We start from the raw sequence: 26,223 nt of genomic DNA, 5'->3' as shown, positions 1-26,223 counted from the left end.
ATCAGGTGACCGGGTTCGGAAAATTCTACCAGACAAAAGACTACGGAGGCAAATCTACGAGGAGATATTGGAAAGAAAAAGAAAAGCTTTGCAGGCAGTAAAATACAACTGGTACAAGAGGAAATGACACACTTCTTTATGCCCAAGACAAACGTGTCATTCTTGAGGCATATTTCTATCCTCCCCAGTATCGTCCAGCATCTGGTAGTTACACCAGAGGACTGGCCAACCCCTTCCCCAGAAGGATTCACACCGACTCAAACAGGTTTGACCATTTTAGTCAATGCGTTTAGCCAGAGCCACCCTTGTACTTCTTTCCGAAGAGCAGGAGCTGAACCTGGTCGTAGATGGACAGGACACCAGCACCAGCAACACCACGGAGGATGTTAGCACCAGCACCCTTGAAGAGGGACTTGACACCCTCACGGGCGACAATCTGGCGGAAAGCATCGGCGGAGGACTTGTACTTGACGGCCTCACCGGAGGTCATCATCATACGACGACGAACGGTGTCAAGAGGGTAAGAGGCGATACCAGCACCAGTGGTGACAGTCCAGCCGAGAAGGAAGGAAGCAAGGAAGTTACCCTCGAGAGGACCAACGAGAACAACGGGCTTGATGGAGTCGTACATGCCGAAGTACAGACCACGGTAGACAACAATACCAGCAACAGAGGGACCGAAACCACGGTAGAGACCGGCAATACCGTCGGAAGCGAGGGTCTTCTTGTAGACGTCGACGAGACCGTTGAACTGACGCTCACCGTTGCCCTTGGCAGACTTGGCGTCGTTGGCGAGACGGGTACGGGCGTAATCCAGAGAGTAAACGAAGAGGAGGGAAGTGGCACCAGCAGCCTGTTCATCTGGTTAGCGACGGTCCGTCCTCAAAACGCTGTCGTAGATCGGGAATACATACACCACCGGAGGCAAGGTTACCCATCATCCACTTGGCGTATCCATCACGCTCCTTCTTGTAGGCGAACATGGACTTGTAGGTGTCACGGAAAGCGAAGTTGAGGGCCTGGGTAGGGAAGTAACGGATGACGTTGGCAGTGTTACCTCTCCAGAGAGAGACAACACCCTCAGCGGCAGCAGTACGACGGAAGCAGTCGGCGATACCGTTGTACTTGCGGTCGAGACGACCAGCGCGGAGCATCTCATCCTGGTTCTGGATGAGGAGCTTGATACGCTCGATGGGGGCAGCAGCAGTCTTGGAGACAGCAGCGGAAACACCACCCACTGTGAACAGTAGTTAGTATCATTGATCCATAGATAGCAGTCGATAATGTGGTGTCGTTGATTGATGGATGGAAGATCGATCGTTGGGTGGCGATCGATCCACGGAGTCTAGGATTTCACATACTCATGAAGTCGACGACGAAGCCCTGTGAAAATTTTTATTAGCATTGTAATCGATCGACAACGAAGCAGATCGACCAGCATTTCGATCCCCCGACTCATTTGACACTATCCAAGCCCATCTCGGGCCTCTCAATGCCGTTTCGAGTTGAAGATTCAATGGCGCGTGATGCGAAAGAACTGGTCGACTGTCGGTTGAAGGGATAGGTAGCAACTTACGGGCATGCCGAAGACCGACTTGTCGGCCTGGTTAACGTCACCGTTGGCCATTTTTACGGCTGTGAGAAACGAAAACTAAACAAAAAAAAGAGAGGAGAGAGATAGTGCCAGACAAACAGGACACTTCACGGGGGGATGGGGGAAAGAAAAGAAAGAAGAAGGGAAGGGAAGGGAGAAAAAATAGCGAACGGAGGGCTCTTGTAAGCGGGAAGAAGCGAGCGGAGGCGCTAGGACTCTCTTGGGGGGGGAGGGAGAAAGGGAAATTTGTTTCGCTGGCCTGAATGTGCAGTCAATGCAATGGCAGCGGCGGCGAACAGCGGCCACACTAATCCACTTTGAGCAGGCTATCTGGGTGCCGGTCCGGAGTAGGGAGTTTTCTCATTGTAGGGGAAAAGGGAGAAAAGGGAGGGAGGGAGGAAAGGAGGCGGCGGGTCTACCGGCCACCAAGGCGAAAAAAAATTCAGAAAAAGTGAAAAAAAAACTGGGTCCGGCGCTAATGCTGGCCCAGGCAACCAGAGCCGATATCTCCCGATCGCGCCAGTAACCGTCCCGACCGCTGATATGGAAAGAAGGAAAAGAGGGAAAAGAGGGAAATTTCTCACGGTTGAGTTATTTATGGAGCAGAAGCAATCGTCCCTACGTACTCCGTACTCGACTCGACATGTATCAAATTAATTTCATCAAATTCTAACTACTCCGTATTCAGTACTCAGTTGGATTTGGACTTGTCCACTACCAAAAACATGATCTTATGAAGACATGCAATTTGTCCTGTAGGAGGTCAATGCCTATAGCCCCAGTTGGAGATTCCATATCGGGACCCTCGGCGCCCCCAAAACAACAATATTCCTCATCATAATAATAACAAAGAAGACCGGTCATTTGCTGCCTTAGTGCCTCGTCAGCAATTCCGCCCGTCTTCACCGAACCAACTTTTGTCCGCGTGCAGCAGCAGCAGTAGCAGCAGTAGCAGCCGCCGCCGCCGCATAACTAACAACAATCGAGACGCATATCCCTTTCTCCAACTCCTCCCGAGCATCCGTACCCGATGGCGAATTCCCTTCTCTGGATTCTGGTTCCCGGAAAAAACTTGTTGTAGCTCGGGCCAAGGAGAAAAATCTGACCTCCCCTTGGTCCTACAGCTTCGTCGTTAATTATCTATACGTAGAGGTCTGATTTGTATACTTTCCATTTAAGCGCGTGCACCGACTTTCGGCTGTCATCCCGCGTTTCCCCCGTCATTCGCTCCGTCCGGAGGATACTAAGGCTCGGAGAAGTTGGGCCAGCCCGCCAGAGGCACGGGAGTGAATAATGAGAACCTTTTGAAGTCTTCTCACTCGGTAATGCGGAGGTGCTAATAGGTTCTAACCTCTAAGACCTGGGGCAGATTTACATCGGTATCGAGTATCTAGATTGTCAACTGTTTGGTCCTTATTCAGGTTATACGTACTAATAGTGCGTCTTTTTCATCCTTATTTCAGAGAAGTTTGTGGAGAGCCTTCCGGATCCGTCGCGTATCAAATAGTCCCCCGTAGGGTTGCTTATCGCTGCCTCCCCATGCGCCTAGAAACGACACGGGTTCAACTACGAAGTTTAAAAAAGAAGAAAACAATGTCCAGTTGGGTCCACATTAATGAATACTAGAGCCTCTGCTCTGTCGCCATGATGAGATCCACTTTTTCGCCTCTTCTACAGGACACTTCAGAGGACCAGATTGTGCCGTCACACAGGGGCCCACAGGGCCTGAGAGTCTGCGGCGTTGGGATGATAACCTAGCCCAGGCTAGGAAGTCGATGTACAGGACTCACCTAAAGAAGTTTAATCACACACTCAGCCAGGTACATTAAAGGGCTTAATCTTCATCGTCCCAAGCGCTCGAGATCTCGTATACATACACTCCTTTGCAGGCATCTTCAACTGTGCATTCAATCCCTTGTTGAAACCCTAGCTGAGTAAAACGGTAACTAGACCATACAGACCACCTTGAAGCTTGTCCAGTGTTTACAGCCATATGCAACGAAGTAGGTATATCTTGCATCTAAAATCTATCAAAACACGGATGTATCGCTAAGAACTTTTCTGAACTGAAACCATTCAAGACAAGACAACGATCTTGTAATGACATACATGCTCAAGACTGTAGATCGGTTAAAGCACTTAGTGCTTCTTCGACCTCTTTCTCTTCTTCTTCCTGGGCTCACCATCGCGGATGTCAACCTTGCCCACATCTTCCTGGTCTGCCGTAGGGGCCTTGGGAGCCTCATCGGAGATTTTGGGGCCTTCTTCATCACCGAAGGTGTCCTTGCGCCATTGCCTAAGGCGGGCTTTCTTGCCCAACTTCCTTTGGTCCTTGTACTTCTTCTCCGGGTCACGGAATGACGCAAGTTTCTTCAGGCCAGCAAACTGGTTGAGTTGGTTGTCGTCAGCCATGAGAATATCCCGAGAAGTAAGCCCAAAGCTTTGAGGCGAGGTCTCGCGGTAACGGAATCCAGTTGCGTTCTTCTTGGTAGCTCCAGGAAGCAAGCTGATATCGAGATCCAGATTGCGGTCCACGGCTTCCTCGATACGCATGCGATCTTTGCGGGATTCGCGCTTTTGATCTCTCCTCTCCTGTGCCTTGCTCTTCTTCTTCTCCCCCTCCTGCTCGTCCGCCATTTCGACGTCCGAATCGGCCACAACGGGCTCCTCTTCCTCATCATCGAAGTCTGGCACGAGATCCTTGATATCGATGTCATCGTCCCATGTGGGCTTCTTGGGGTGCTTCTTGCCATCGGGGCCAGTTTCGGCATAGTAGTCCTCGCCGAACCGTTTCTGCATTTCGGCCTCCCAATCCTTGTCATCCCAAGCATCGTCCAAGAAGCGGACCCAATCTTCATCCGTCATCTCAGTTCCATGGATACCGGCAACTTCCTTGATCTTCTCAACCTTCTCCTGCAGTTCTTCCATCTTCAGCTTGCGAAGTCGGTTCTTTTCGATCTCACGCTGTTTCTTTTCCTGCTCTTTCTGCTCTCGCTCCGCATCTCTGCGCTTCTTTCTCATGCTCTTTTCCTCTCTGCGGACAGACTGCTGGTTGGTAGCGTCACGAGAATGCGTCATAAGAGTAGCATTCAACTTGCTGGGATCCTCAAAGCGGAAATTGTATGCCTCCTCGAATGCTTCCGCCCGCTCGTCCTCTTCCTCATCGTCGGACTCAAATGGCTGCAGTTCCGATCTGCCGGCCGGAATCCATGCCCTTGCTGACAGGAAGTTTGACAAGAACGTCTCTGGATCCTTGTCCGCATTCTCAACGTCCAGGTTTGCATCAGTCTTGGCTTCGGGGAAAGACTCGGGCTTGGATTTAGCGACAAGGAAGTCATCTTCTTCGTCCTTCTCGGACGCATCCTCGTCTCCAACAGCAGCGTGCATCTCCTTGACGATGGCGCTCTTCAGGTCGGCCTGCTCTTGGGCATAGGTTTTAGGGGCACTGCTCGTGTCTTCCTCGTCGGCCAAGTTGGCGCCGCTGAGTAGGTTCTCTCGATGATAATCGCGCAGGGTCATTGGCTTCTCCTTCTTCTCGGTGGTCTGTGGTTGCTCCTCGTCGAGTTTAGTGAAGAACTTAGCAGTCGGGTCGTACACGCGAGGGTCTTTAGATCGGATCGCCTTGATAGTGTCCATGATTTCAGCATCCACAGCCTCGGTAGCCAGCTCTCCAAAATCGTCCTCTTCTTCATCCGATGACGACTCTTCATCGGAATCCTCATCTTCCCCGTCACGATCACGGCGTTTGCCAAGTACCGAAGACTTTCCTAGCTTTGACTCCACTAGTGGTCCAGAGGTTAGTCCAAATCGTTGAACAAATTGAGATGGTGGAGTGGCCTTACGTTGCTGCATCTCTTCTCTCTTCTTGTTATGCTCAAAGCGACGAGCGTAATCCTCATTGATCTTGAAAACGACATCCTCGTTGCTGATAGAAACTCCACCAGTCTCATCTTCCGAGTCGCTGGAGCTGTCATCCAGCAACCTGCGCGACTTCTTAGATGGAGGCGCCATTTTGTCTCAGGAAGAAAATGTGCAAATGACTTGAATCCTGGAATTTTGCTCTGAGAATAGGATTGAATGATTTCTCCGCCGCAGGGGAAAAAAAAGGCGGTTGCCGGCAGAAAAAAACGGCTCCACTCTGACCGCCCTACTGGACCCCATCGACCCCGTTCTGCCTGATTCACCAGGCTGCGCAACAAAGACACTGACGTAGCCAATTAAATCATGCGCGGTCCTGTATCCGCCTAGATGGTCAGAGACGCTCGATCTCCTTAAGCTCCTCCCCCTCCACTGCGACATAACCCCCTCCTATCCCTTGCTGCTATTCTCCTCATATTCTTTGGATGTTACTTGCTTGATTTGATACCCATGGTGACTTGGGACAAAACCTCTGTCAATTCTCCACGTTATTCTTGCTCGCATCGGTGTATGGCTGGTGACATACACTAGATGTCGACTCAGCCGCAGATCCCATTACCCCAGGTTGGGAAGCTTGTCAGTGTGGTGTGAGTATCCGACGCGCTGCCATTCAATCTAATGCACTTCAATGCCCCAAGATGTGTACCATCTAACACTTCCTTTCTATTCAAGTCCGGTCGGCTTAAAGGAGGCCGCACTCGATTCCCCCACGTTCCGTGCCGCCGCCCTTCACTTCTCCGACCAGATCGAATTCCTTGAGAGATGGCTTGACGGCTATGCGAAAGCCACCTCCAAGCTCGCCACAGAACTTGCGGCCATAGAAGGCGCCGTTAGCGTCTTCCTGTCCTACTCCACGAATCCTTTACTGGTCTCCGAAGCCGTCTTGGACCATGATTACACTCTACAGTCGATGCGGAGATGTGGTGACAGCTCAAAGGACATGTGGAATGGATTGGTGTCTACTGTCAAAAAGTTGGAATCTTTCGTCTCTGAACCCATAAGGGCATTCATCCAGGAGGACCTGCGGAACTTCAAGGTAACAAATATGGGGCCCCCCTAAATTAAGGATCGGTTTCTGACCCCGCTCAAGGAGAACCGGCGCACGCTCGGCGAGACACAGAAACAGTACGACTACTTGCTGGCCCGGTATTCGTCACAGTCCAAATCCAAAGAGCCCTCGGCGCTAAGGGAAGATGCCTTCCAGCTCCATGAAGCCCGCAAAGCCTATCTCAAAGCATCGATGGATTTCTCCATCCAAGCCCCTCAGCTGCGGAATGCGCTTGACAGATTGTTGGTTCGCGTCTCCTTTGATCAGTGGCGAGAACTGAAGACCTTCCATACCAACAATGGTAGCTCATTCGCAAAGTGGGCTCACGAAATGGACCGCATCAAGGGTTGGGTGCACGAAATGGATGGAAATGAGAAATCTGCCAAGCGGGAACTTCTAGCTTCTAGAAAGCAGATCGAGGAGGCTGCGGAGATTGCAGCTAGACCGTCCCGGGAGTTAGATGATTACTCTGTATCCACAGTCCCATATCTTGGCTCGCGTCCTCTGTCGATCAATAGCATGTCGAAAGAGGCAAGACCTGAGAAGCAAGGATGGTTATATCTTCGAACTCTCTCGGGTAAACCTACACGCACTGTCTGGGTTAGGCGCTGGTCTTTTCTGAAACACGGTATCTTTGGCTGTCTCGTCCAGGGCACTCGCACCGGTGGTGTTGAGGAGAGCGAACGAATTGGTGTCCTACTCTGCAGCATCCGACCGGCTTTCCAAGAAGACCGAAGGTTCTGTTTCGAGGTCAAGACGAAGAGTAACACCATTATGCTCCAGGCTGAGACGCAGAAAGACCTGATGGATTGGATTGCTGCATTTGAGGCCGCTAAGCGCAAGGCTCTGGAAAATCCTTCGAGCACCGACCTCTCAGTGTCCGGCAAAGTCACCGTTCAGGATCCTGCTTTTGCAATTTCTCAGCCCCCGGCGCCGGAATTCGCGGCTGATCCTGCCGACTCTCTCACCCCTCATACAAGCGATGAGCAGGGCTCGTCCGATCGTAGTGGGATGCTCTCACTGCCAGAGAAGGACCCGTCTGCTCTTCGCAACAGTAGCGACTTCAGCAGCTACCGGAGGTTGACGACACTGGACTCTGACAGCCCTGCTCGCGAACACACTTCACGTCTCATGCAGAAGCTGGATCTTCACCGCAAATCGAATAATAATACAGTGCAGTCCTCGACATCTATCCCCGGAGTCGCAGGCGGGATTGCTAGTCTCATCACCGCAAGTCATAGTGCTATTGCTTCTGGAAGTACTTTACCCGTCGACCCCGATGGGACTAGATCCCGTAGCTCGACTCTTGGTAATGATTCTCCCACAACACTTGCCCCGATGACATTGGCCAACCCTCCTGCTCCGACCAGTATGAGCAAGGCTGCTGTGTTCGTGAGCAATGAACGGGGTATAGGACTTGGTCAAATCGACAAGACAGGTGGAATGCCCAGCGGCATGATGGCGAACTTGTGGGGTAGCTCCAATTGGGGCTTCTTGAACAGGTTCGAGCCTGAGCGACTGGGACTGCCGGCCGATCAGGATCCGGACAAGCCATCAGCTCAAACGAAAGATCCTTCCAAACAATTTCTGATCGCAGAAGCCGACACTTCGAGTGGATCTGTCACGCCCAAACCACAGAAGACCGGGTCGCGCCATAGACCGACGGTGAGTTTGGACGGCGACTCGTCTAAAATACAGCAAGCGCTCATGGGCGAGTCGCATGACTACCCTAGCTTCTATCCTCCGCAACTCAAAATTCATGATGCCCAATTCCGACTGCTTTTCCCCGATATCAAGAAGGATGAGCCTTTGGTTATGGTGTTCCGGGCCACATGGAGCCCGAACGACCAGCAAGATTTCCCTGGGAGGGCTTATGTTACAACCCAAAATATCTATTTCTACAGTCACCACTTCGGTCTGGTACTGACGACAAGCATATCTCTGGAAAGCATTAAAGAGATCACCGCTGCTACTGGTAGAGATTGTGACTTCTTGTTTGTACATTTGATACCTCTTCCTGGCGACGACACACCAGGTCGTGGAACAATTAAGACCTTCCTGGAGCCACTCAGGCTCCTTCAGAGGCGACTTAACTTCCTTATTCACAATATGGCGGCCGCCGAACCTCTGGGGCTGGAAGCCATTTTCAAGACTTTGATCAGAATGGAGACAGAGGCCATGACCCGGACACCAAGCTTGGATAGCTGGGAGGACGTGGGCGCTGGGGGCGACAAGAACGACCTCAGCGATGCGCCGACAGGAGGCTCTAAGAAGGACTCTCGCCTACCTATCTACATTGACAATGACCTCAACATGCACAAAAAGCACGGCAACGGCAAGGACATTCCGAGGTTCCGACTTCCAACTCAGCCTGTTCAGTATGTCCCCCAAGGGAACCTTCACTTGGCTGCAGAGAAGGTGTTCGACATCAGTCCTAAGGCAGTATTCCACATCCTCTTCGGGGATAAGAGTGCTGTGTGGCAGCTTCTTCTGCATCAACGAAATGCTCAGGGTAAGTCATAGCCGAGTCCAGTCCGGCGCTTGCTAAGACCGTCACAGGTATCAAACAAGGGCCCTGGACCAGACACGAGTCCAGCCATCTAAGGCGAGACTTCAACTACTCAATTGAGACCACCGATATTCTGGGTAAGTATTTGGGTCCCTTGGACGGGTTACGCCTGGTCTAACAATCAGTAGGGGCCAAGCATAGCCAAACCATCTCAGATTACCAAATGATTGATGTTCTCAATGACCACCTTTGTTACGTCATCACGGACAAACGCACTCCCTGGCACCTCCCATTCAAGCGGTCCTTCAGGTTGGTCAGCAAGGTTGTGATTACCTTTGTCGCAAAGGGCAAGAGCAAACTCTCTATCTACACGAAAGTGGAATGGCTATGGTCACCGTTTGGCCTGCAGAGTGAGTTACTGTATACTCCTGGGAACATCTAGGGCACCGCTAACTATCTCAGGCATTGTGGATAAGAGTGCAAGCAGTGACTTGCAACAGGACGCGTTAGACCTCCTCGACCTTGTAGGTGACCAGGTTCGCAGACTAGGCGCACATAGTCGAACGAAAAAGGCCATCACGATCTTCGGCCATGTCGGGCGTCAGAATTTCGCCTCGCAGTTCTCACCTTCAGGGGACTTGAAGTTGGAATCACACAAGCCTCGCGTCCAGAAAAACATGGCTCACCTCTTGTTCGAGACGTCCTTATCCTTCCTGGAGAGTGCCGTGTCATCCCTCCTTATGTGGACAGGCGCTTTTCTACGCTGGGTATGGAAGACCACCAATGCGAACACAATGATCTTGTCCCTACTATTGGCGAGCGTGCTGATAAATGGGTTCTATTCGTCACGGGCTGTCCATGAATGGTGGGATGACAGGAGTGTTGGAAACTTCATGGCCCGCATTGGAGTTGGTCCTGATAATGTGATGAGTAAGGCTATCTATATGAGGGATATCGACGAGGCCATTGCGAACATAACCGTGGGGCGCGGAAGCGGCAACGTCAGTGATTGCTTCGCGACGTTCCATCAGCAGACCTTGCGCGAGCCAGGGACGGCCTTGTCCTTAGGGTCGGCTGGTTTTAGGGACTCCATGACCAAGAGCGCAGCTCGCAGGATCCAACAGACCCGTGAACGGCTGGCTACTTACCGACACAACCTCCTGGTGGCTCTTCGAGTGGTGAACAGCATCGAACGAGAAGTCATCCAGAATGAGTGGGAGCGGTGGCTTCGACAGGAACTGCGCCGCTGTCGCCAGGTCGGGATCCTCCTCGGTCAGAATGATGACCTTGACGATGCCGAATTGGAGGGTGAGCGAACCAGCTCGAATGCGTTCGCCAACCTGAGTGGCGACGTCAAGCAATGGTACGGCATGTACTGCTCCAGCTGCCAGGCCGAACGGTCATATATCGAAGACGGCCATGCTTTCAATGAGCTCTAGACATTCGTGGCCGGTCTTGCTTGCGTGGTACCAATTCTGTTTTTCATTTTTCTTCCCATGCTGAAACAATACCCGACAATGCGAGAGCGATCTGTTTTGTTCATATCAATTGTATCTCTCCAGAGGAAGCACGGTTGTATCTTTGTTGCCGTTCTCAGCGCATGTATATAACTTTGGTCGGGTCTGGGCTGTAATAGTATGAAATTGGACGAGACTCTCTGCTGTGCAAAAAAAACGGTGGTAAGCCGCTCCCTGTTCTTTCTCCTGTCTTGGTTTGTCCAGCCAGCCGCAAACCCAATTTGGCCCCGAAAACCCATGCATGGGTCCCCTCTTCTCCCACTGTCCAGCAGAGAGAACGGGTCTCAATTCTGTCTCGGCTTCACCGCGCCATCCTGCACAACATAGTAGACCACCGTACTATCCCCACCCATCTGCCTATCCACCATGGCGAGAAGCATCCTCTTCCCACCCCACTCCCTCGTGACACGGGCCTGTTTTCGATACGCGTAATACTCCTTCAACTTGTCCGCCTTGCTGCTGCTGTTGGTTCTATCATCATCCTCTCCCTCTCCCTCTCCCTCTCCCTCTCCCTCTCCCTCTCCCTCATCATCCTCCTCCTCCCCCACATCCCCAGAATCCTCTAGCCCCGGAAGCGCATCAAACACCCCGGCCAACCGCCGGAGACTCCACGTGTGGCCCTGCACGGTGGGGAGGACGAACATGCGTTCGAGCTCGAGGTCCTCCTCGCGGAGCCCGCGCTCGAGGAGGTAAAATTGTTCGTCCGGGTGGGTGTAGAGCCGATGCGGTGGGATTCCGGAGATGAGGTTGATCTGGTTGGGTGAATCGGATTCGGTGGATGCGGCGGCGGCAGCAGGGACAGTGGAAGGAAGTTCGTGGACTTGGAGCGAGGTCCAGAGGTGTTGGTGTTGGAGGTTGTGGAGGACTTGCAGGGTGAGGGCGGAGGTTTTGGGGTTGAGGTTGGGGTTGAGGTTGAGGTTGGGACTTGGGGGTGTGGTTGTGGTGGGGTTTGAGGACGATGGTGATGGTGATGTTGTTGGTGATGTGGAGGTGATGAGGGTTGTTAGGGCGGAGGGGCTGGTGGTTGAGGTCATGGTTGGATGTATGTCGTGCTTGGTTGCGCGCGGTTGAAGATGGAGAGTGTAGAGATCGCAAGGTGAAAGGTGATGAGGTGATTGTCGGAGGGAAGTTTGTGTGGGACTGTACGTGTGGTGAAATTGGGTCGGTTGGATGGTTAGGATCAATTGTAAAGCTTGCGCGACAATTGCTTCCAGGCTCAATCTGTACCTGGGTCAAATTGGCACGCAGAAACTCCCAGTGGAATATCGGACTAAAAAGTTGGAGAAGGACTCGGGCGGGGCGGAAAAAAGGGCGATGAGTTTCGCGCCGAAGTTCCGCGGCGCGTTTTTGGGAACGGACGGGGAGAAGCTGCAGGAAAGAACAGAACACATGGCATCATCTGAAACATACACTTATAAAGTTATCTCGATACCCCATTCACTTGCTTTTTCCCTTGCTTTTCGAGTCACTCTCTAAGTTGTCCTTGTCTCTGTGGATTTATGCGACTTGGGTGGAGACTATCATTTTTGAATTCAATACTTTGCTGGTCCTATTGTCACAGTCCTTCCACACGTCTCGTTGATCGCATTGGTTCACCAGCGACCAACTACGCGCGCCTCCTTTTGCCAATGGCACGTCAAAAACAAACAGCTCCCTTACAACGGGCCACTTCTTCCCAACTCATGCATGTGCCACCGAATGAATCGAGTGCGCAGGCACTCGAACAGCAGAATGGAGGTGCTGTCGCAACTAATCATGTCTCTGGAGCGAAGGATGCGACGCAAGATACCCCTGGCCTGATGCAGCTTGCCATCTGCGTTTTGGGAATCTATGCTTCTTTGTATGTGCCTTTGATGATCCGTATAGAGGGAAAACCAAAGCTGACTGCTGCGCACAAGTCTGTCATGGGGCGTCCTCCAAGAAGCCATCACCACCGTCTCCTATCCGGTTCAACCTCCGAGCGCTGAGTTACCGGAACCGCCCACCGAGCGCTTCACCTACTCGATTGTCCTGAACACGATCCAATCCACCTTTGCAGCCATCACCGGTTTCCTGTACCTCTTCTTCTCGACTCCGTCCGGACAAAAGGTCCCCTCCATCTTCCCCACGCGAAAGATCCTCTTCCCCCTGCTCCTGGTCAGCATCTCCTCGTCGCTCGCATCCCCCTTCGGGTATGCCAGTCTCGCGCACATTGACTACCTCACCTTCATCCTCGCCAAGTCCTGCAAACTGCTCCCGGTCATGTTCCTCCACCTGACCATCTTCCGCAAGCGCTACCCGCTCTACAAGTACGGCGTGGTCCTGCTGGTCACGCTCGGCGTCGCGACCTTCACGCTGCACCACCCGGGCACGAGCAAGAAGGTGGCCGCCTCTGCGGCCAAGGGCCAGTCCGGCTCCAGCGCGTGGGGGATTTTCTTGCTGTCGATCAACCTGCTGCTGGACGGCCTCACCAACACCACCCAGGACCACGTCTTCACCTCGCCGCAGACCTACACACGGTTCACGGGCCCGCAGATGATGGTCGCGCAGAACGTGCTCTCGACGCTCCTGACCAGCAGCTACCTGCTAGTGATGCCCCACCTGTCGGCGACGGGCCTCCTGCACAACCTCCTGCCGTTCCCGATCCCGCCGTCCACGGAGACGGAGCTGACGGCCGCGATCGGGTTCCTGTCGCGCCATCCGGAGGCGCTGAAGAACGTGCTCGGGTTCGCGGCGTGCGGGGCGGTCGGGCAGCTGTTCATCTTCTACACGCTCTCGCGGTTCTCGTCGCTGCTGCTGGTGACGGTGACGGTGACGCGCAAGATGCTGACGATGCTGCTGAGCGTGTTCTGGTTCGGACACTCACTGTCGGCGGGCCAGTGGCTGGGGGTGCTGTTGGTGTTCGGCGGCGTCGGCGCAGAGGCGGTTGTGCAGCGACAGGAGAAGAAGGCCAAGGAGAAGGCGAGAGCCGCCGCTGCGGCCGCAAAGAAGGAGTAGTCAGGGGTGTTCACCTGCGCCATCAAAGTTCCCATCCCATCATTGTATATATTAAGTTTAGAAATCATCATCTCCATAGACCTATGCTTCCAATCATCACTCCGCCTGCCATCACCGCAATGGCACCCACCCTCTCACCCCTCTGATTACCAAGTAAATCTTCTTCAACTCAACCCAACCACAAGAAATCTACTTCCGCCCCTCAACCATAATAATATGATACCCGAACCCCGTCTTCACCTCCACATACTTCGGATTCGCCGTCGTACTAGGCTCCAGCTCATACGCCGCCTTCTCAAAGTCCCCATTCAAGCTGCCGCGGACCTTCCATCCCAGGGATCCGCCTTTGTGGGTTGGCGATTGTCAATACAAACAGGATCCATTCAGAAGGGCGAAAAAAAAAAAAAAAAAAAAAAAAAAAAAACATACCCTGCCGCGCCTTATCCTCCGACATCTCCCTGGCGACCTCGTCGAACTTGGCCCCGTTGCGGAGTTTCTCTAGGGCTTCTTCTTTCTTGGAGTGTTTCTCGCACTGTTTCGGGATGATCGGGGTCAGTGAGTAAGCTGGGGTGGGTGGTATATCGCATATATCTCTCTCAAGGGAAAAGACCAGGACGCTGAGGTATTAAGAGCCTATTCCTTCTTCCTTGTGTGCACATATCCAACTAGCAAGATAGGGTGCGGGGTGTGGGATGTAGGGTGTGGGTAATGGCTACTACCCTACTACCCCCTTTTTTTGCCCCGATAAGAGCTACAAACGGACGGATAAAGAGTCAATACGTACAAGAATATGCCGCACGTTGATGGCCGTCGCCGGCTTGAGGCCTTTCTTGTCGCCGCCGCCGCTGCCGCCGCTGTCTTTGCCCTTCTTGTCGCCGCCCCCGCTGCTGCCTTTGTTTTTACCCATGGTGGTGGTGTTTATGGGAGGGGAAGTGGTGAGTGAGGTGTATGATGGGGTGATGTGGAGGGGGGATGAGGCAGGTTGTTTGTGGTTGTTTTTATGGGAACGTTGGAAGTTGAGGTGGTGGTGGTGGGGAAGCAAGGTGAGTATGTGGGGGTTTGGATGCCTGAGGTTTGGGGTATGTTACTGTATGTATGGTATATGGAGGTTGAGGTTGATGGACGAGAGGTTTTCTGGGTGTATACTGTAGACTACCTATTTTGACCGAGGCTCTTGGGGATAGTGGTTGATCGACTATTGGGCATCTTGTAATGTGTACAGGTTGCATATGGTGTTGTTGTTCGGTTCGATTTCCGTGCTTGTTCGGGATCGGATTCGAGAGTCGGCGGGTATATATTCGTAGTATGTAAATGTTTCCCTAGAAGACTATTCACCATCCACTTCTACTATATACCACGAAAGACAATCGACTATTTAGATTCCAGGAGCCGTGACTGACACCAAACAGCTGACCACATGCAGAAATATGTGATAGGGCTATATCCCATACGACATTACTTTGTTCCCATGAACCACAGAAGAACCGGACCAGTATATCCGGCCAAGTAGGTAGGTATGCAAGCTTGGATCAATTAACATCCGGCCAGTAGTAACTTGACACGATAATGCAGACCCAGAAGCTCGATTTAGCTTCTGCAGCAGGTGTCTATACTACCGAAGTTAGAAATCATGATGTCATCATCCTCCCTGGAGAGTCCAGTTCACCACTGGCAGATCGAGTCAGCCATTGTCAATAAGACATCGTGTGCCACCCGCCACACAGCCTCATCTATCGAATCACCTGACCCCAGGGGAAGAGTACCCGTAAGAGTCATTATCTCTGAGACCCGAGACAAAGAGACCCAAGCTGCACTGCAGCCTGCAGCCTTCCATATCTATTCTATTTTCAAGAAGTCCACTCTGCTCTCCGCTCTCGGGTTTCCGGTTCCCCCCTCCATCCGCAAGCTAAAAGTAGCAACAAGGCGAGTGTGCCAGGAGTAGATTTAGGAGTCAGTCCCAGAAGAGAAGAGGATTCTAACCAATCACTGCACTAGGTTAGGAGGTCGGACGTTTCTGTTCGGATACGTCGACTCTCTGTCTGCATTGAGCTTTTCGTACTCGTACTCGTACATGCGATCGCTCTCATGCAGTGACAGCCGTGTCCGCAAGTTGTCGAGTCCCTGAAACAGAAGGCAAAGTGTCAGGTGGGCGTGCTCGGTACCTGAACCAGATGGGGGAGCTCGAAAGGGCCCGCATCAAGCGATTGCCATCGGATGCATTCTACATTGCGGACTTCATCTCAGAGGTGGAGGAAGCCTTTTTGCTTCAGAAGGTTTGTCCCTGAATATAGTTACATATTTAGTCCTTACCTAATTCATATGCTACGTGTTATGATTTACGATTTTCTTTAGATCATTACCGCTCCCCTCCCGCGCTGGACGCATCTCGCACATCGTCGCCTTCAGACCTGGCCATCTGCTCTGACCAAGACCAACACGCTCGTCGCCTCTCCGCTTCCCTCCTGGCTCGTCTCGCCCATAGTAAGCCCGCGGTTCGATGCCCTCGACATCTTCCGAGATGCCCCGCACGGCACCCCGAACCATGTCCTGGTGAACGAATACTGTCCCGGACAAGGGATTATGCCGCATGAAGACGGCGCGGCATATTACCCGCTCGTGGCTACGGTGAGCCTCGGCGCGCCGATTGTGCTGGATCTGTATGACAAGCCCACGGCCGACACAAAAGACGGCCTGGACCGCCAACCAAGATATCGCATTCTGCAGGAGCGACGTAGTCTGCTGGTCACCACGGACAACATCTACACGGACTTCCTGCATGGGATTGCGGAAACCGACAGGGACGAGCAACTCAGTGCCGACTCCATCTGCAATTGGGACTTGCTGAGGGAGCCCGAACGGTACGAATGTGGCTGGTCTCGAAGGGGAACCAGGATCAGTCTAACTTATCGTGACGTGCTCAAGGTCGCGAAGCTGGGAAGCACAATGAAATTCTTGAGTAGACGATAGTCCGGGTTTGCAGAGAACCTCAGACGTTTAACCTAGAATCAGTATACGCCCGGAATCATATTCCACTTCCCTTGCATTGAACTTCCGCCGAATTTCTGGATATACCATCGTCGGGTGTTGGCCGTCGTCAGGCCAAGGTTGATGGCCACAAAGGCCAGAGCCGCCAGAATCGTCTTATTGATGGTTTCCCCCTCCGGAGCGGCTAAGAATGCCAGGGACAAGTAGATGACACACTCGGCCATATAGTGCGGGCATACAAGCCTGTGGAATAGAGGGTGAGTCGGCAGGGTATACTTCTCTAGGGAGAAGAGATAGTGGTGAGCATCGTGCTGGAGACCTGATGCGAGCAGGAAAATCGGAAGGAAGATGAAGGTGCGGAGTGAAGGGGCTATGGTGACCTTCACATCATCGAGGACAATTGGGCGGGCCAGAAGCGTGCCTGTGGCATGATCAATGGGACTTTCTCTCTTGTGTTGCGCCATGCGTGGCGAGGTTGCTGTACCTGCTCCTTCAGCCCAGACCGCAACGGACATGCCCAGGTAGAAAGCAAGGCCTACAAGCCAGTGAATGAACCACATTCGAGACGCGGATGGCCTCGAGAACACGAAGCACTCATATAACCGCCTTACCCCCTGGAGAAGCATGCACACCCAACACAGCAAGATTTGGTTTATCGTCATGGACCTCTGCAGGTGATCTGGGCTGACCCTCGTTGCGAAGGCCTGGAACGCAGCGCCACGGCAAAGGAGCTGCACGCCCCAAAAGACCGAGGCTGCCACGGAAGCGACATAGAATTGCGTGAAGTAGCTGTGAGGGACTCTCAGGGAGGCAAGGTAGTCGAGGATGCGTGTAGCTGGGGATGACGAGGGTGAAGAGGAGGAGGAGGCAGAGGTTGTGGACGCTGGGGCAGAGGGGGGCTTCGAGTCGGTTGATGTTGCACGAGCGCCATAAACAACGAAGCGCGAGTGCAACGAGTCCGGCAACACGCTGACCGACAGAATCTAAGGTCTCTCAATTTAGTTCATTCTCAACGGACCGTGTCCAGGGCGTGCAGCATCGTCTCCGACAGTTGTCTGCATCGGCTTCTCGGATGCTTCGGCTGATCGTACCGTACAAGATGCGAGGATGAAGAAGATTCGAAGGGCATCGATAGCGTCCATGTGCGTGGAGGCAAGCGCTGCATCCACCAGACCGGCGAGCACGTCCATTGCGACCGGTTACTATGTAGTTGTATCTGGTGCGTGTCCGCCACTGACGCGGAGCAGGAAGATTGACTGTGGGTGGGGAGTACGGAGTAAGAAGAAGAAGTTCGGCCGGCAGGAATAAGAACAAGAATCAGAGAAGGTCGATAAACAATAACAAACAGGGTTCGAGTCCAGTCTAGAGCCGATCTGGCTGGTGCAGTGGTGTGTTTTGGTTTCAGTCTTGGTTCCAAGTTATTGACTTACTATACGAGGAAACGGGACTGACTTGGGGGAGAATCGGGGACGGGGACGCGGGGGGAGGCTCTGGTATTAATGCTTGTTACCGGGTTTACCACTCTGGTACCACAGTACTTTACGCAGTCGAATGTTCCTGTCATGATGATGCTATACAATCAAAAGCTCGAGTGTGGAGAACAAAAACACCGAGACTCCACAGTCAAGGGGTGAGTGAGATGAGCAGTCGTAAATTATAAACAAGCAAACCCGTCGGACCTGAAGGGATTTCGGCGTTTGGTTGATCCAGTAAGGGTCTCGTGATGTCAAAGGTGAAGAGGGAGGAGATGAGGGAGGTGAGTGAGGCCGAGAGCATGAAGGGTTGAAGAAAGCGGCCTCCTTAGTTACGAGGATTGTCCTCCGGACTGTACGGAGGATGAAACATGCCGCCCACATTGTCGGTTCGGTAAGGATGTTACAGGATACGGGGACGAGATAGGGAGTGTCAACAACAAACTGGAAGATCTTCTCTCCTATGCTCTCTATCCGCCATTCACCACCGTTGCACCACCAGACCTCACCTCGATCAATAAGGGTCCTGCTCTTTTTGCTAGCATTCCGGATCGTCAGATGCCGGCTGTTGACGGAGGGGTAAAGAGAGCCCCCCCTCCTCTATCTTTGATGTCTTGGGTGCTTTAGTGGCTCTCACACCCTTTTTTCTTTTTTTCCTTTTTTTCCTTTTTTGTGTATCTTCTCTCTTGCTCCTGCACAAGCAAATCCGAATTCCATGGATGGGGTTCAGACTAATGATCATCTATCTATACAAGACCAAGCGAGTCATCCCGCCCAGTGAAAGGACCGAAAGAAAGAAAGAAAGAAAGAAAGAAAGAAAGAAAGAAAGAAAGAAAGAAAGAAAGAATAATAAACTGGAAAACAAGAGAAAAGCAAGTTCAGGCCGTCAGTGAGAGTGGGTGAGATGAGCGGGGCGATAAGCCGGAAGAAAGAGGGACAATGACTGGTCTTGCCAGGAGGAGAAGATCGCTGAAGGACGAAACCTTCTAATCCGCATGCGGCAACCGGCGGGCTACTCACTGTCAATCATTGGAGGAGCCCAGGGGGGCAAGCGGATGGCTAGCCTGATAGCCTACGCCAGCTTCCAGGGAACTGCCACAATCCGTCACTCATTCCCACCCTCCGTTCCAGAGCTTGCCCGAGTTTCAGTCGCTGCAACGCCGACCCTCCCAGACAAGGCTAAAAAATGGAAAAAAAGAAAAGAAAAGGAAAGAAAAAGAGAAAAAGGGAAAAAATGGATACTAACCGCCAAAAATGCCAGACAAGGTCGAATAAAAGGGAAGAATAAAAGGAAAAAAAAAAGGAAAAATTAAGAAAAGAAAGCAAGCAGCAGCAGCAGCAGCAGCAAGCAGCGAGAAGGCAGACGTTTAATCAGACCAGTCCGCCACCACTGCATCCATGCTTGCTTGCTTGCTTGCTTGCTGTCTCCTACTGTGAGTGTTGTACCAACTGTATCCTCTCCTCTCTATTAGTTCAGTTCTCTCCTCTATCGCTCTTCTGTTGTCTCTTACCTCTCTTCTTTGACCGCCCCCTCCTTCTCTTTTCTCATTCCCCCTTCCCCTCCCCCCGCTTTTCTTTGGGCCTTCTCGCAGGCTTGGTTCAAATCGAAGAAAAATGGATGGATGAATGGATGAATGGATGTTGCGGCTGCAGCTGGACTCGTCCGGTCGGTTTCGATCAATCAATGAATGCTACCTTACCTTACTTACTTACCTACCAACTTCTGTCTTACTGTATTCTTCGTACTGCGACTCTACCTCTGCCTCCGTCTTGTATGTCCGGTACTGTAAATCGGATGGTAACTCTGGCTTCTACGCCGGGAAGACCTGGTAATTGCGGTAGTGGTGGGATTCAAGAAGGAGGATCGTGACCTCTTGCTTTCCTTGATCATTCTTAATTCATTCATCCCACTCATCCACTGCACTCGCACTCTCACTCCCTCCATACAAGTTGTAAGATTATCGATGACTCCTCTCCACATTCACCCATAGTCACTTTCGATGGCGGACTAGCAAGCAGCTGCTCCAAGCTGATAATGCTGCGGTGGCCAAATGGCAAAAGCATCGGTGGTAAGTTAGTCAGTTAATATTCTGGGGGCGAGACTGACGAACTGCACTGATAATCGGTAATCATCGGTAATCGCTCGTAATTACCCCAATCCAGAATGAGTCAATATTACCACTGGCAATCAGCATCATCGACAATTATTATTAGCATACGAGCATTATCGACAGCATCAATAGTATCAACATCATCATACTCATTGACCATCGCATCCACTTCGAATCAAACTAGCCTCATTTTTACCCTTGATCATATCTGTTATGATCCTGAAGGGCGATGACCTAATAGAAGATTGCCTGAATCTCAGCTAGTCGCAACCACTCACTGACTAGCCCAACCCGCTAATGACCAGCTAAACTGCTCTCGACGGCGAACTCGTCTTTCTTACCAGTAACCCATTTACCTGCGTAATTTCCCTCCCTCCTCTCTCCCACACCCCCCCCCCCCCCCAGCGAACTTCGCCCGCTCCATCTTCTCCCTCTTCTTAACAACTCTCCTCCCAATTAATCCTTTCTCTTCCTTCACCTTCTGCTTCCCCTTCTAAATTACTCCCCCCCCTCTTCAATTCGCTCAACTTCTCTCATTCCTCCTTCCGTTCCCCTCATCGACCTCAATCGGACCTTTTTCTCCCTTTGCCGACCGTATTAACCCCTCCACGTTCACGTCCTGTCGCCTCGTTCTTCTCTTCATCACCGTCACCACTACCTTCCTCGCCTCTATTTCGCTTCGCTCTCTTAATTCGGATTATTGGGTCCGCCCTGCTGTTCGCCTACGCTCTTTGCTCGTCCACGATTTTTTAAACTGTCTAGAAGAGAGTACCCAACCCACCGAGTTCAAATCAAGCGTGGTCTAGCACCAGCTTTCGCGCGCATCTGCTGGTGTATTTGACCACGGGTCTACCTGTCCGCCACGGCCCCCGAAGATGACGAGCAGAACCCCCAGAAATCGAGTGCTACCGCTATGAGTGATGTCGAGGCTGTCTCCTCCCTGCCAGCTTCCCTGGATGCCGGACAAAACGGTCTTGCTGCCAAGGTGAACCACCAGTCTACCTCGGGTCCGCTATCTCCCAAGAGAGCCCTCTCACCGGTGCCTCGGAGGGAGTATCGTCCGCTAAAAGAGGTAGACCCTGCTGTCGGGGACAGCGATGGGCCCCCTAGCCCCAAGGCTGACTCGGAGGCAGAAACCATAATCCAATCGGGCCGTGAATCATTATCGCCTGAAAAGAGACGGAAGTACATAAAACATGAACCGAAACGACGTGATGATGGAAACGACCATGTTGATGCTGCAGAGAGCGACCTCCCTCCCCACGACTTGAAAGTGAGAAAGAGAAAGTTAGTGGATGGCGATGTTGTCAGTGAACGCGACCGTCATGTGCGCCCGACGAGTCCTCTCCGTCGGACTGGGTCTCCACCCCATGTGAAAGTCGAAAAGACCGATGAGCCCCAATCTGTTTCGAGTCGACTCGAGTCATCGCACCCTGCATCTTCTGCTCCCAGGATGTCGAGAAAACGCAGCTTTAGTGAAAGTGTCGATGGAGAGGGAGATGCCCGTCGAAACGCCCGCCCGCACCACCCAGCTCCTTCCCGGGATCGAGAACGACGAGAGCTGAATGGTGTGATGTTGCCCCGCCCCGCGTCAATCGACCGTTCCATATCCCCCGTCCGTTCGCACAAGAGAACAGCTTCTGGTCACCAGCTGGGTAGCGATTTGCAGCGGAAGCGGAAAGCTCCTACCCCGCTTCTTCCTGGCGTGCAAAGGCAAAGTTCTGAAGACCGGCAGTCGGTGTCTTCCTCCACCAGCGGATCCCCTATGCCCAGTACTCACATTCGAAAGTTGGCCTCTGTCGATGGGGCGTCTGCGTCCCCTGCCAGACCCACGGGTCACAAAAAGCAACGCGATCAGAATGGACGCACGCGCCTCGCTCGTGCATGTGCTGCACAGGAACTTGAGGCGGCAATTGCTCGACATGCAGAACGACCGGAGGACCTTAATGTTGCCGACAATGCTGGTAACACGCCGCTTCAAATCGCCGCCTTGGAAGGATGCGCGTCTATTGTCAAGTTTCTCCTCGAAGCCGGATGTGAAGTTGAGACCCGAAATATTGATCGCGATACTCCGTTGATAGATGCCGTTGAAAATGGCCATCTCGATGTCGTCAAGTTGTTACTCCAGGCTGGGGCGAATCCCCGTTCCGTCAATGCTGAAGGCGATGAGCCGAGCGATCTCATTCCGTCGGACTCGGAAGATTACGATGAGATTCGCCGTGTCTTGGAGGAGGCAAAAGCGCATCCACGCCCAAGCCGTCGTTCCGAAGAGCGGACTGGATCTGGCACTAGGGAGACGTCTTCGCGGCGAGTGACGGTGGCTAGCCCTCGAGAATCACCCCCCGTTAACGGACAACGCAGTCCGCCATACTTTGCCAGTACGAACAAGCGCAAGAGCGTCAGAAGTGAGGCCACTCGGAATGATCTTCTATGGACCAAAGCTACGCCAGAGAATTTACAAGCCTTTGCCGCCAAGGGCGACATTGCTGGTGTTGCTAACATTCTCAATGTCGGCCAGCGGGCAGATGCTGAGTCAATGATTGCAGCGGCCAAGGGCGGTCATGATGAAGTCTTGTCTCTTTTACTGGGAATGGGAGATGCGGATCCCGACCCGGATCCGGTCCAGGGCGGCTCCCACAAGTTCGGATACAACACGCCTATGCTGGCCGCGATCGGGAGAGGTAATCTTCCCGTGATCAAACTCCTGCTGGATCAACCTAGCTTCAACCCCTCGCGACGACTATATAAGGATCGCACTTATTTTGAGTTATCTCGAGAACGCAGAGCCGACAACTGGGAGGAAGAATATGATCTTCTTCGCGACGCCTATGACAACTATGTACGGAACAGGAAACAGCGTAGAAGCGACATCTCATCTCCAAGAAGGGTACGTGACAAGGACCGAGAGTCCAAGCGCTCTGGACGGAAAGAGTCTCCTTCTCCAGGGTGCAAGCATCGGAAACAGCTTGGAAGCCCAGTTCGTCGGGACTCCTCCAAAGACGCACCCATGAAAGAGCGCAAACGAGAAGGGATGGTGCATACGAAAGAGAAGCCTGGCCCTCCCCGTCCCAAGGTGGGACAGGTTGCTACGTCTGATCACGACGGTCCTCGTTCCGATATACCCAGGTCGAAGGTGGTTTCAACCAAGGATGGAGATTCTAGCCGGGGCGAAGAGCCTCCCAAGAGAAGACGCCTGATCGCCGGACGCCCACCCGATCGCGATCGCAGGAGGCCTAGCATTCCTTCTTCAGATTCCATGTCCGGCCGAGAGGAGGCTCCCAAATCACGCCCTGATCATTCAGAAATCGTCACGAGCAAGCCTGGACCGTCTTCCGTGAAGCGTGGTCGCAGCAGCGTCAGTCCTGAGCGACCTAGATCTCGCGGTTCCGAGGCTGATCGGAACCCTCGCGAAGTCTTGAAGAAGAAGCGACGAGTACTGTCGGAAGATGGAACGCCCAATATTACCAACGGAAACCCGAAGAGGAGTCACCCTGCTGTGGAGGATCTGAAGCTTCCTCGTCGCAAAGATGATAGCCATCTTGCACCTCAACCTCGGCGAGATCAATCGCGGGAACGAGATCTCTCTGCCAAGCCTGTCGAACGAAAGCAGGTGAAAGAGGAGCAAGAGAAGCCCGACACTCTTGAGCTCGAAGATATCCCAATGGATAACTCGATCAGTCTTGCTCAGGCTGAGGCTGAAGCGGCAGAGCTCCGGGAAAAGCAAGCGCAGGAGAAAAGAGCCCAAGAGAAGCAAGCTCAAGAGAAGCTAGCGCAAGAGAAGCTTCTTCAAGAGAAACTAGCTCAAGAGAAACTAGCTCAAGAGAAACTAGCCCAAGAGAAATTAGCTCAAGAGAAGATAGCTCAAGAGAAGATAGCTCAAGAGAAGATAGCTCAAGAGAAGATAGCTCAAGAGAAGCTAGCTCAAGAGAAGCACGCCCAGGAGAAACAAGCTCGCGAAGAGGAAGAAGCACGTCTTGCTGCCGAAGCGGAAAAAGCCCGCCTGGAGAAAGAAGAGCAGGAACGCGCAGCGCGGGAGGCCCGCATTGCCCAAGAGAAAGCCGCGGAAAAAGCTGCAGAGGAGGAGCGGAAGCGGAAAGAAGAGGCAGAGCAACGGCGAATAAAACAAGCCGAAGAAGAGCGACAGAAGCGGCTTGAACAGGAACGACAGCGACTCGCCAAACTGCGCAAAGAACAGGAAGAACAAGAACAGCGTAGACGAGACGCTCTGCCCAGCCGACTTCGAGTTGCAGCCAATCTTGTTGGATCCAATGATCCGCAAGCCAAGAGCCATGCATGGCTGCGGAAGTTCATGCCTGTTGTGACTGCTGAGACAAGACAGCTCGACCCGTCTTGCGCCTCGGAAGTGGCAGAGGATCGATGGGTTCCGAACTATCTGGTTGCACCCTTGCTGGCGACCAATGATCTTCAACTATCGCAGTATGCCAGTTGGGAGAAGCGCATCGCAACCCCTACCCAGCGGACGAATCTCTGGCGAGTCACGCGAAGGATGCTCGTTCAAGCAGACGAGATTGAATTTCTCCGTTCGTCATTTAGACAGATCATGCAACGGGATAGTGAAGCGCGGCCTAAATACTTCGAAATGGAGCATGTATTTTGGCTGAAGGTAAACTCCCTTGATGCATCTTACTGGTCCACCAGATGCTAACTGCAGCAGCTCTCCGATTTCATGGATCTCGTCCCTCACATTCCGCACCTTCACGGGCTCGACATTCAGTTGCTCAAGATGCACATTGATCAGGAGCCTAAAATGCAACCCGCCCTCGAAATGCCGCAGGCCAATGGACATATATCGGGGCCGCATATTGAGGAAGGACCGGGGTTACTGGGAGGAAATGGGTTGACTAATGGCTATGGGCATAGTCGGCCTAGTACATACGTCTAATTGTTCTTTCAGCTTCAGCGGTCATTTAATCTGGCGCTAGCCTGTACAGGTGGAAACTTAATGTACGACTATGATACCTGATGTGTGATGCTTGAATAGCGTGATATCATGATATCCCGAGATTCTTTACAAGTTCTATGCTATCTAATAGGGTAGAGTGGTAACAGTACATACAGTAATGTAGAACACCACCAACAAGGTTCCGTTCTGGGGCTAGTGTGATTCACCATCCGACCCCACATCACGTGCTTTATAATACAACACGTGACTACTCTATTACGTAAACTCTGTAGGGCACACATTTAGGCGAGAGCGGCGCAAAATTGGCCGCACCACCACCACCACTAGCCTTTACAAGAACAACCACCTCGAACTCTTTGAGGATAATCCGACAGACCAGTCTAACTATACAACATACAAAATGGTGAGTTTGATATACGCCTCCATCCGCTTACTGGACTCCTTCTCCTTCCCCCACAGGCACAACCCTGTCACCAAAAAGCCACAACTAACCATGCAATGCTCAAAAAATTCTAGTCGGACGGAGAAGAGACCCAATCCAACCCCCCCGTCGCTGCCGATGAGGTCGAGGTTTCGGCTGACGCCGGTGCCGGCGGTCAGATGTCCGTCCTCGACGCCCTCAAGGGTGTCCTCCGCATCTCCCTGATCCACGACGGTCTTGCCCGTGGTCTGCGCGAGGCCGCCAAGGCCCTCGACCGTCGCCAGGCGCACATGTGTGTCCTGAACGAGGGCTGCGAGGAGGAGGCCTACAAGAAGCTCGTCGTGGCCCTGTGCTCCGAGCACAAGATCCCCCTCATCAAGGTCCCCGATGGAAAGCTCCTCGGCGAGTGGGTTGGTCTTTGTACGTTTGACCCTTTGCTCCGGGCGAGAAATCAAGAAATGCTCCGCAGTCATTGAGGGCAAAAAAAAAAACCATTTGCTAACCGATGTGTCTCCGTGTGAAAACAGGCCAGCTCGACCGTGAGGGTAACGCCCGCAAGGTCGTCAACTGCTCCTGCGTCGTCGTTAAGGACTGGGGAGAGGAGTCCCAGGAGCGCTCCGTCCTCCTTAACTACTTCCAGACTGAGCAGTAAATGTATGCATTCTGTTGCATGCATTTCCTCTGACACCTTTTTCTTGTCTTGAGGAGACACGCCCAGAAGCCGGGGGGCGTATGGAAATAGGTGGAG

At 52.6% G+C, this 26,223-nt stretch overlaps 9 protein-coding genes across 9 annotated transcripts; 4 read left to right on the top strand and 5 right to left on the bottom strand.

Moving 5' to 3' along the window:
* Positions 1 to 72: 72 nt before the first annotated feature.
* On the bottom strand, positions 73 to 2,123 carry BO86DRAFT_358711 (putative mitochondrial ADP,ATP carrier protein (Ant)). The gene is made up of 4 exons (XM_025669753.1): positions 1,577 to 2,123; positions 1,362 to 1,383; positions 915 to 1,237; positions 73 to 853 (listed from the first exon to the last, which is right to left on the bottom strand). The coding sequence occupies exons 1-4, from the start codon at positions 1,625 to 1,627 to the stop codon at positions 290 to 292; spliced, it is 960 nt and encodes a 319-aa protein (XP_025529440.1). The 5' UTR covers positions 1,628 to 2,123; the 3' UTR covers positions 73 to 289.
* A 1,379-nt stretch (positions 2,124 to 3,502) lies between these two features.
* Positions 3,503 to 5,677, bottom strand: BO86DRAFT_335280 (Krr1-domain-containing protein). Its single transcript, XM_025668876.1, has 2 exons — positions 5,437 to 5,677; positions 3,503 to 5,376 (listed from the first exon to the last, which is right to left on the bottom strand). Exons 1-2 carry the CDS (start codon positions 5,603 to 5,605, stop codon positions 3,734 to 3,736), a joined length of 1,812 nt encoding a protein of 603 aa, XP_025529439.1. The 5' UTR covers positions 5,606 to 5,677; the 3' UTR covers positions 3,503 to 3,733.
* Positions 5,678 to 5,891: 214 nt separating this feature from the next.
* On the top strand, positions 5,892 to 10,735 carry BO86DRAFT_335279 (putative transcription factor SipA3). The gene is made up of 6 exons (XM_025668875.1): positions 5,892 to 6,099; positions 6,185 to 6,548; positions 6,603 to 9,072; positions 9,120 to 9,206; positions 9,258 to 9,479; positions 9,532 to 10,735. The coding sequence occupies exons 1-6, from the start codon at positions 6,044 to 6,046 to the stop codon at positions 10,506 to 10,508; spliced, it is 4,176 nt and encodes a 1,391-aa protein (XP_025529438.1). The 5' UTR covers positions 5,892 to 6,043; the 3' UTR covers positions 10,509 to 10,735.
* Positions 10,736 to 10,870: 135 nt separating this feature from the next.
* Positions 10,871 to 11,843, bottom strand: BO86DRAFT_358702 (uncharacterized protein; the record flags this gene model as incomplete). Its single annotated transcript, XM_025669752.1, has 2 exons — positions 11,135 to 11,843; positions 10,871 to 11,080 (listed from the first exon to the last, which is right to left on the bottom strand). The coding sequence occupies exons 1-2, from the start codon at positions 11,618 to 11,620 to the stop codon at positions 10,871 to 10,873; spliced, it is 696 nt and encodes a 231-aa protein (XP_025529437.1). The 5' UTR covers positions 11,621 to 11,843.
* A 156-nt stretch (positions 11,844 to 11,999) lies between these two features.
* Positions 12,000 to 13,597, top strand: BO86DRAFT_387805 (UDP-galactose transporter HUT1). The gene is made up of 2 exons (XM_025671685.1): positions 12,000 to 12,426; positions 12,485 to 13,597. Exons 1-2 carry the CDS (start codon positions 12,215 to 12,217, stop codon positions 13,560 to 13,562), a joined length of 1,290 nt encoding a protein of 429 aa, XP_025529436.1. The 5' UTR covers positions 12,000 to 12,214; the 3' UTR covers positions 13,563 to 13,597.
* BO86DRAFT_387804 (peptidylprolyl isomerase) lies at positions 13,308 to 14,857 on the bottom strand. The gene is made up of 3 exons (XM_025671684.1): positions 14,347 to 14,857; positions 13,992 to 14,094; positions 13,308 to 13,906 (listed from the first exon to the last, which is right to left on the bottom strand). Exons 1-3 carry the CDS (start codon positions 14,467 to 14,469, stop codon positions 13,752 to 13,754), a joined length of 381 nt encoding a protein of 126 aa, XP_025529435.1. The 5' UTR covers positions 14,470 to 14,857; the 3' UTR covers positions 13,308 to 13,751.
* A 490-nt stretch (positions 14,858 to 15,347) lies between these two features.
* BO86DRAFT_41524 (uncharacterized protein) lies at positions 15,348 to 16,548 on the top strand. Its single transcript, XM_025674891.1, has 3 exons — positions 15,348 to 15,485; positions 15,558 to 15,835; positions 15,915 to 16,548. The coding sequence occupies exons 2-3, from the start codon at positions 15,734 to 15,736 to the stop codon at positions 16,527 to 16,529; spliced, it is 717 nt and encodes a 238-aa protein (XP_025529434.1). The 5' UTR covers positions 15,348 to 15,485; positions 15,558 to 15,733; the 3' UTR covers positions 16,530 to 16,548.
* On the bottom strand, positions 16,454 to 17,927 carry BO86DRAFT_41550 (putative 3-oxo-5-alpha-steroid 4-dehydrogenase). Its single transcript, XM_025674908.1, has 3 exons — positions 17,639 to 17,927; positions 17,032 to 17,530; positions 16,454 to 16,968 (listed from the first exon to the last, which is right to left on the bottom strand). Exons 1-3 carry the CDS (start codon positions 17,735 to 17,737, stop codon positions 16,568 to 16,570), a joined length of 999 nt encoding a protein of 332 aa, XP_025529433.1. The 5' UTR covers positions 17,738 to 17,927; the 3' UTR covers positions 16,454 to 16,567.
* A 3,116-nt stretch (positions 17,928 to 21,043) lies between these two features.
* BO86DRAFT_377799 (putative histone deacetylase complex subunit (Hos4)) lies at positions 21,044 to 26,127 on the top strand (the record flags this gene model as incomplete). The annotated part of the gene is made up of 5 exons (XM_025670598.1): positions 21,044 to 24,754; positions 24,806 to 25,019; positions 25,327 to 25,457; positions 25,571 to 25,895; positions 26,003 to 26,127. 5 exons carry the CDS (start codon positions 21,044 to 21,046, stop codon positions 26,125 to 26,127), a joined length of 4,506 nt encoding a protein of 1,501 aa, XP_025529432.1.
* Between the last annotated feature and the right edge of the window lie 96 nt (positions 26,128 to 26,223).

Source organism: Aspergillus japonicus (assembly GCF_003184785.1).
Source record: "Aspergillus japonicus CBS 114.51 unplaced genomic scaffold BO86scaffold_13, whole genome shotgun sequence".
NCBI lineage: Eukaryota > Fungi > Ascomycota > Eurotiomycetes > Eurotiales > Aspergillaceae > Aspergillus > Aspergillus japonicus.
This window is presented reverse-complemented; position numbering and strand designations above follow the sequence as displayed.

What these genes read in the sequence shown, in the direction of transcription:
- BO86DRAFT_41524 (XM_025674891.1), top strand. Translation starts at nt 15,734, where the DNA reads ATGGGGGAGCTCGAAAGGGCCCGCATCAAGCGATTGCCATCGGATGCA. An exon ending in AAGCCTTTTTGCTTCAGAAG is followed by an intron (nt 15,836 to 15,914) that starts GTTTGTCCCTGA and finishes GATTTTCTTTAG; the next exon opens with ATCATTACCGCTCCCCTCCC.
- BO86DRAFT_387805 (XM_025671685.1), top strand. Translation starts at nt 12,215, where the DNA reads ATGGCACGTCAAAAACAAACAGCTCCCTTACAACGGGCCACTTCTTCC. An exon ending in TTGGGAATCTATGCTTCTTT is followed by an intron (nt 12,427 to 12,484) that starts GTATGTGCCTTT and finishes GCTGCGCACAAG; the next exon opens with TCTGTCATGGGGCGTCCTCC.
- BO86DRAFT_335280 (XM_025668876.1), bottom strand. Translation starts at nt 5,605, where the DNA reads ATGGCGCCTCCATCTAAGAAGTCGCGCAGGTTGCTGGATGACAGCTCC. An exon ending in GAGAGAAGAGATGCAGCAAC is followed by an intron (nt 5,377 to 5,436) that starts GTAAGGCCACTC and finishes CTGGACCACTAG; the next exon opens with TGGAGTCAAAGCTAGGAAAG.
- BO86DRAFT_335279 (XM_025668875.1), top strand. Translation starts at nt 6,044, where the DNA reads ATGTCGACTCAGCCGCAGATCCCATTACCCCAGGTTGGGAAGCTTGTC. An exon ending in AGGACCTGCGGAACTTCAAG is followed by an intron (nt 6,549 to 6,602) that starts GTAACAAATATG and finishes ACCCCGCTCAAG; the next exon opens with GAGAACCGGCGCACGCTCGG. An exon ending in GCATCAACGAAATGCTCAGG is followed by an intron (nt 9,073 to 9,119) that starts GTAAGTCATAGC and finishes AGACCGTCACAG; the next exon opens with GTATCAAACAAGGGCCCTGG.
- BO86DRAFT_41550 (XM_025674908.1), bottom strand. Translation starts at nt 17,737, where the DNA reads ATGGACGTGCTCGCCGGTCTGGTGGATGCAGCGCTTGCCTCCACGCAC. An exon ending in TCATCCTCGCATCTTGTACG is followed by an intron (nt 17,531 to 17,638) that starts GTACGATCAGCC and finishes GAGAGACCTTAG; the next exon opens with ATTCTGTCGGTCAGCGTGTT. An exon ending in GGTCTGGGCTGAAGGAGCAG is followed by an intron (nt 16,969 to 17,031) that starts GTACAGCAACCT and finishes ATCATGCCACAG; the next exon opens with GCACGCTTCTGGCCCGCCCA.
- BO86DRAFT_358711 (XM_025669753.1), bottom strand. Translation starts at nt 1,627, where the DNA reads ATGGCCAACGGTGACGTTAACCAGGCCGACAAGTCGGTCTTCGGCATG. An exon ending in AGTCGGTCTTCGGCATGCCC is followed by an intron (nt 1,384 to 1,576) that starts GTAAGTTGCTAC and finishes AAATTTTCACAG; the next exon opens with GGCTTCGTCGTCGACTTCAT. An exon ending in GTAACCTTGCCTCCGGTGGT is followed by an intron (nt 854 to 914) that starts GTATGTATTCCC and finishes CCAGATGAACAG; the next exon opens with GCTGCTGGTGCCACTTCCCT.
- BO86DRAFT_387804 (XM_025671684.1), bottom strand. Translation starts at nt 14,469, where the DNA reads ATGGGTAAAAACAAAGGCAGCAGCGGGGGCGGCGACAAGAAGGGCAAA. An exon ending in TCAACGTGCGGCATATTCTT is followed by an intron (nt 14,095 to 14,346) that starts GTACGTATTGAC and finishes ATCCCGAAACAG; the next exon opens with TGCGAGAAACACTCCAAGAA. An exon ending in GGAGGATAAGGCGCGGCAGG is followed by an intron (nt 13,907 to 13,991) that starts GTATGTTTTTTT and finishes CAACCCACAAAG; the next exon opens with GCGGATCCCTGGGATGGAAG.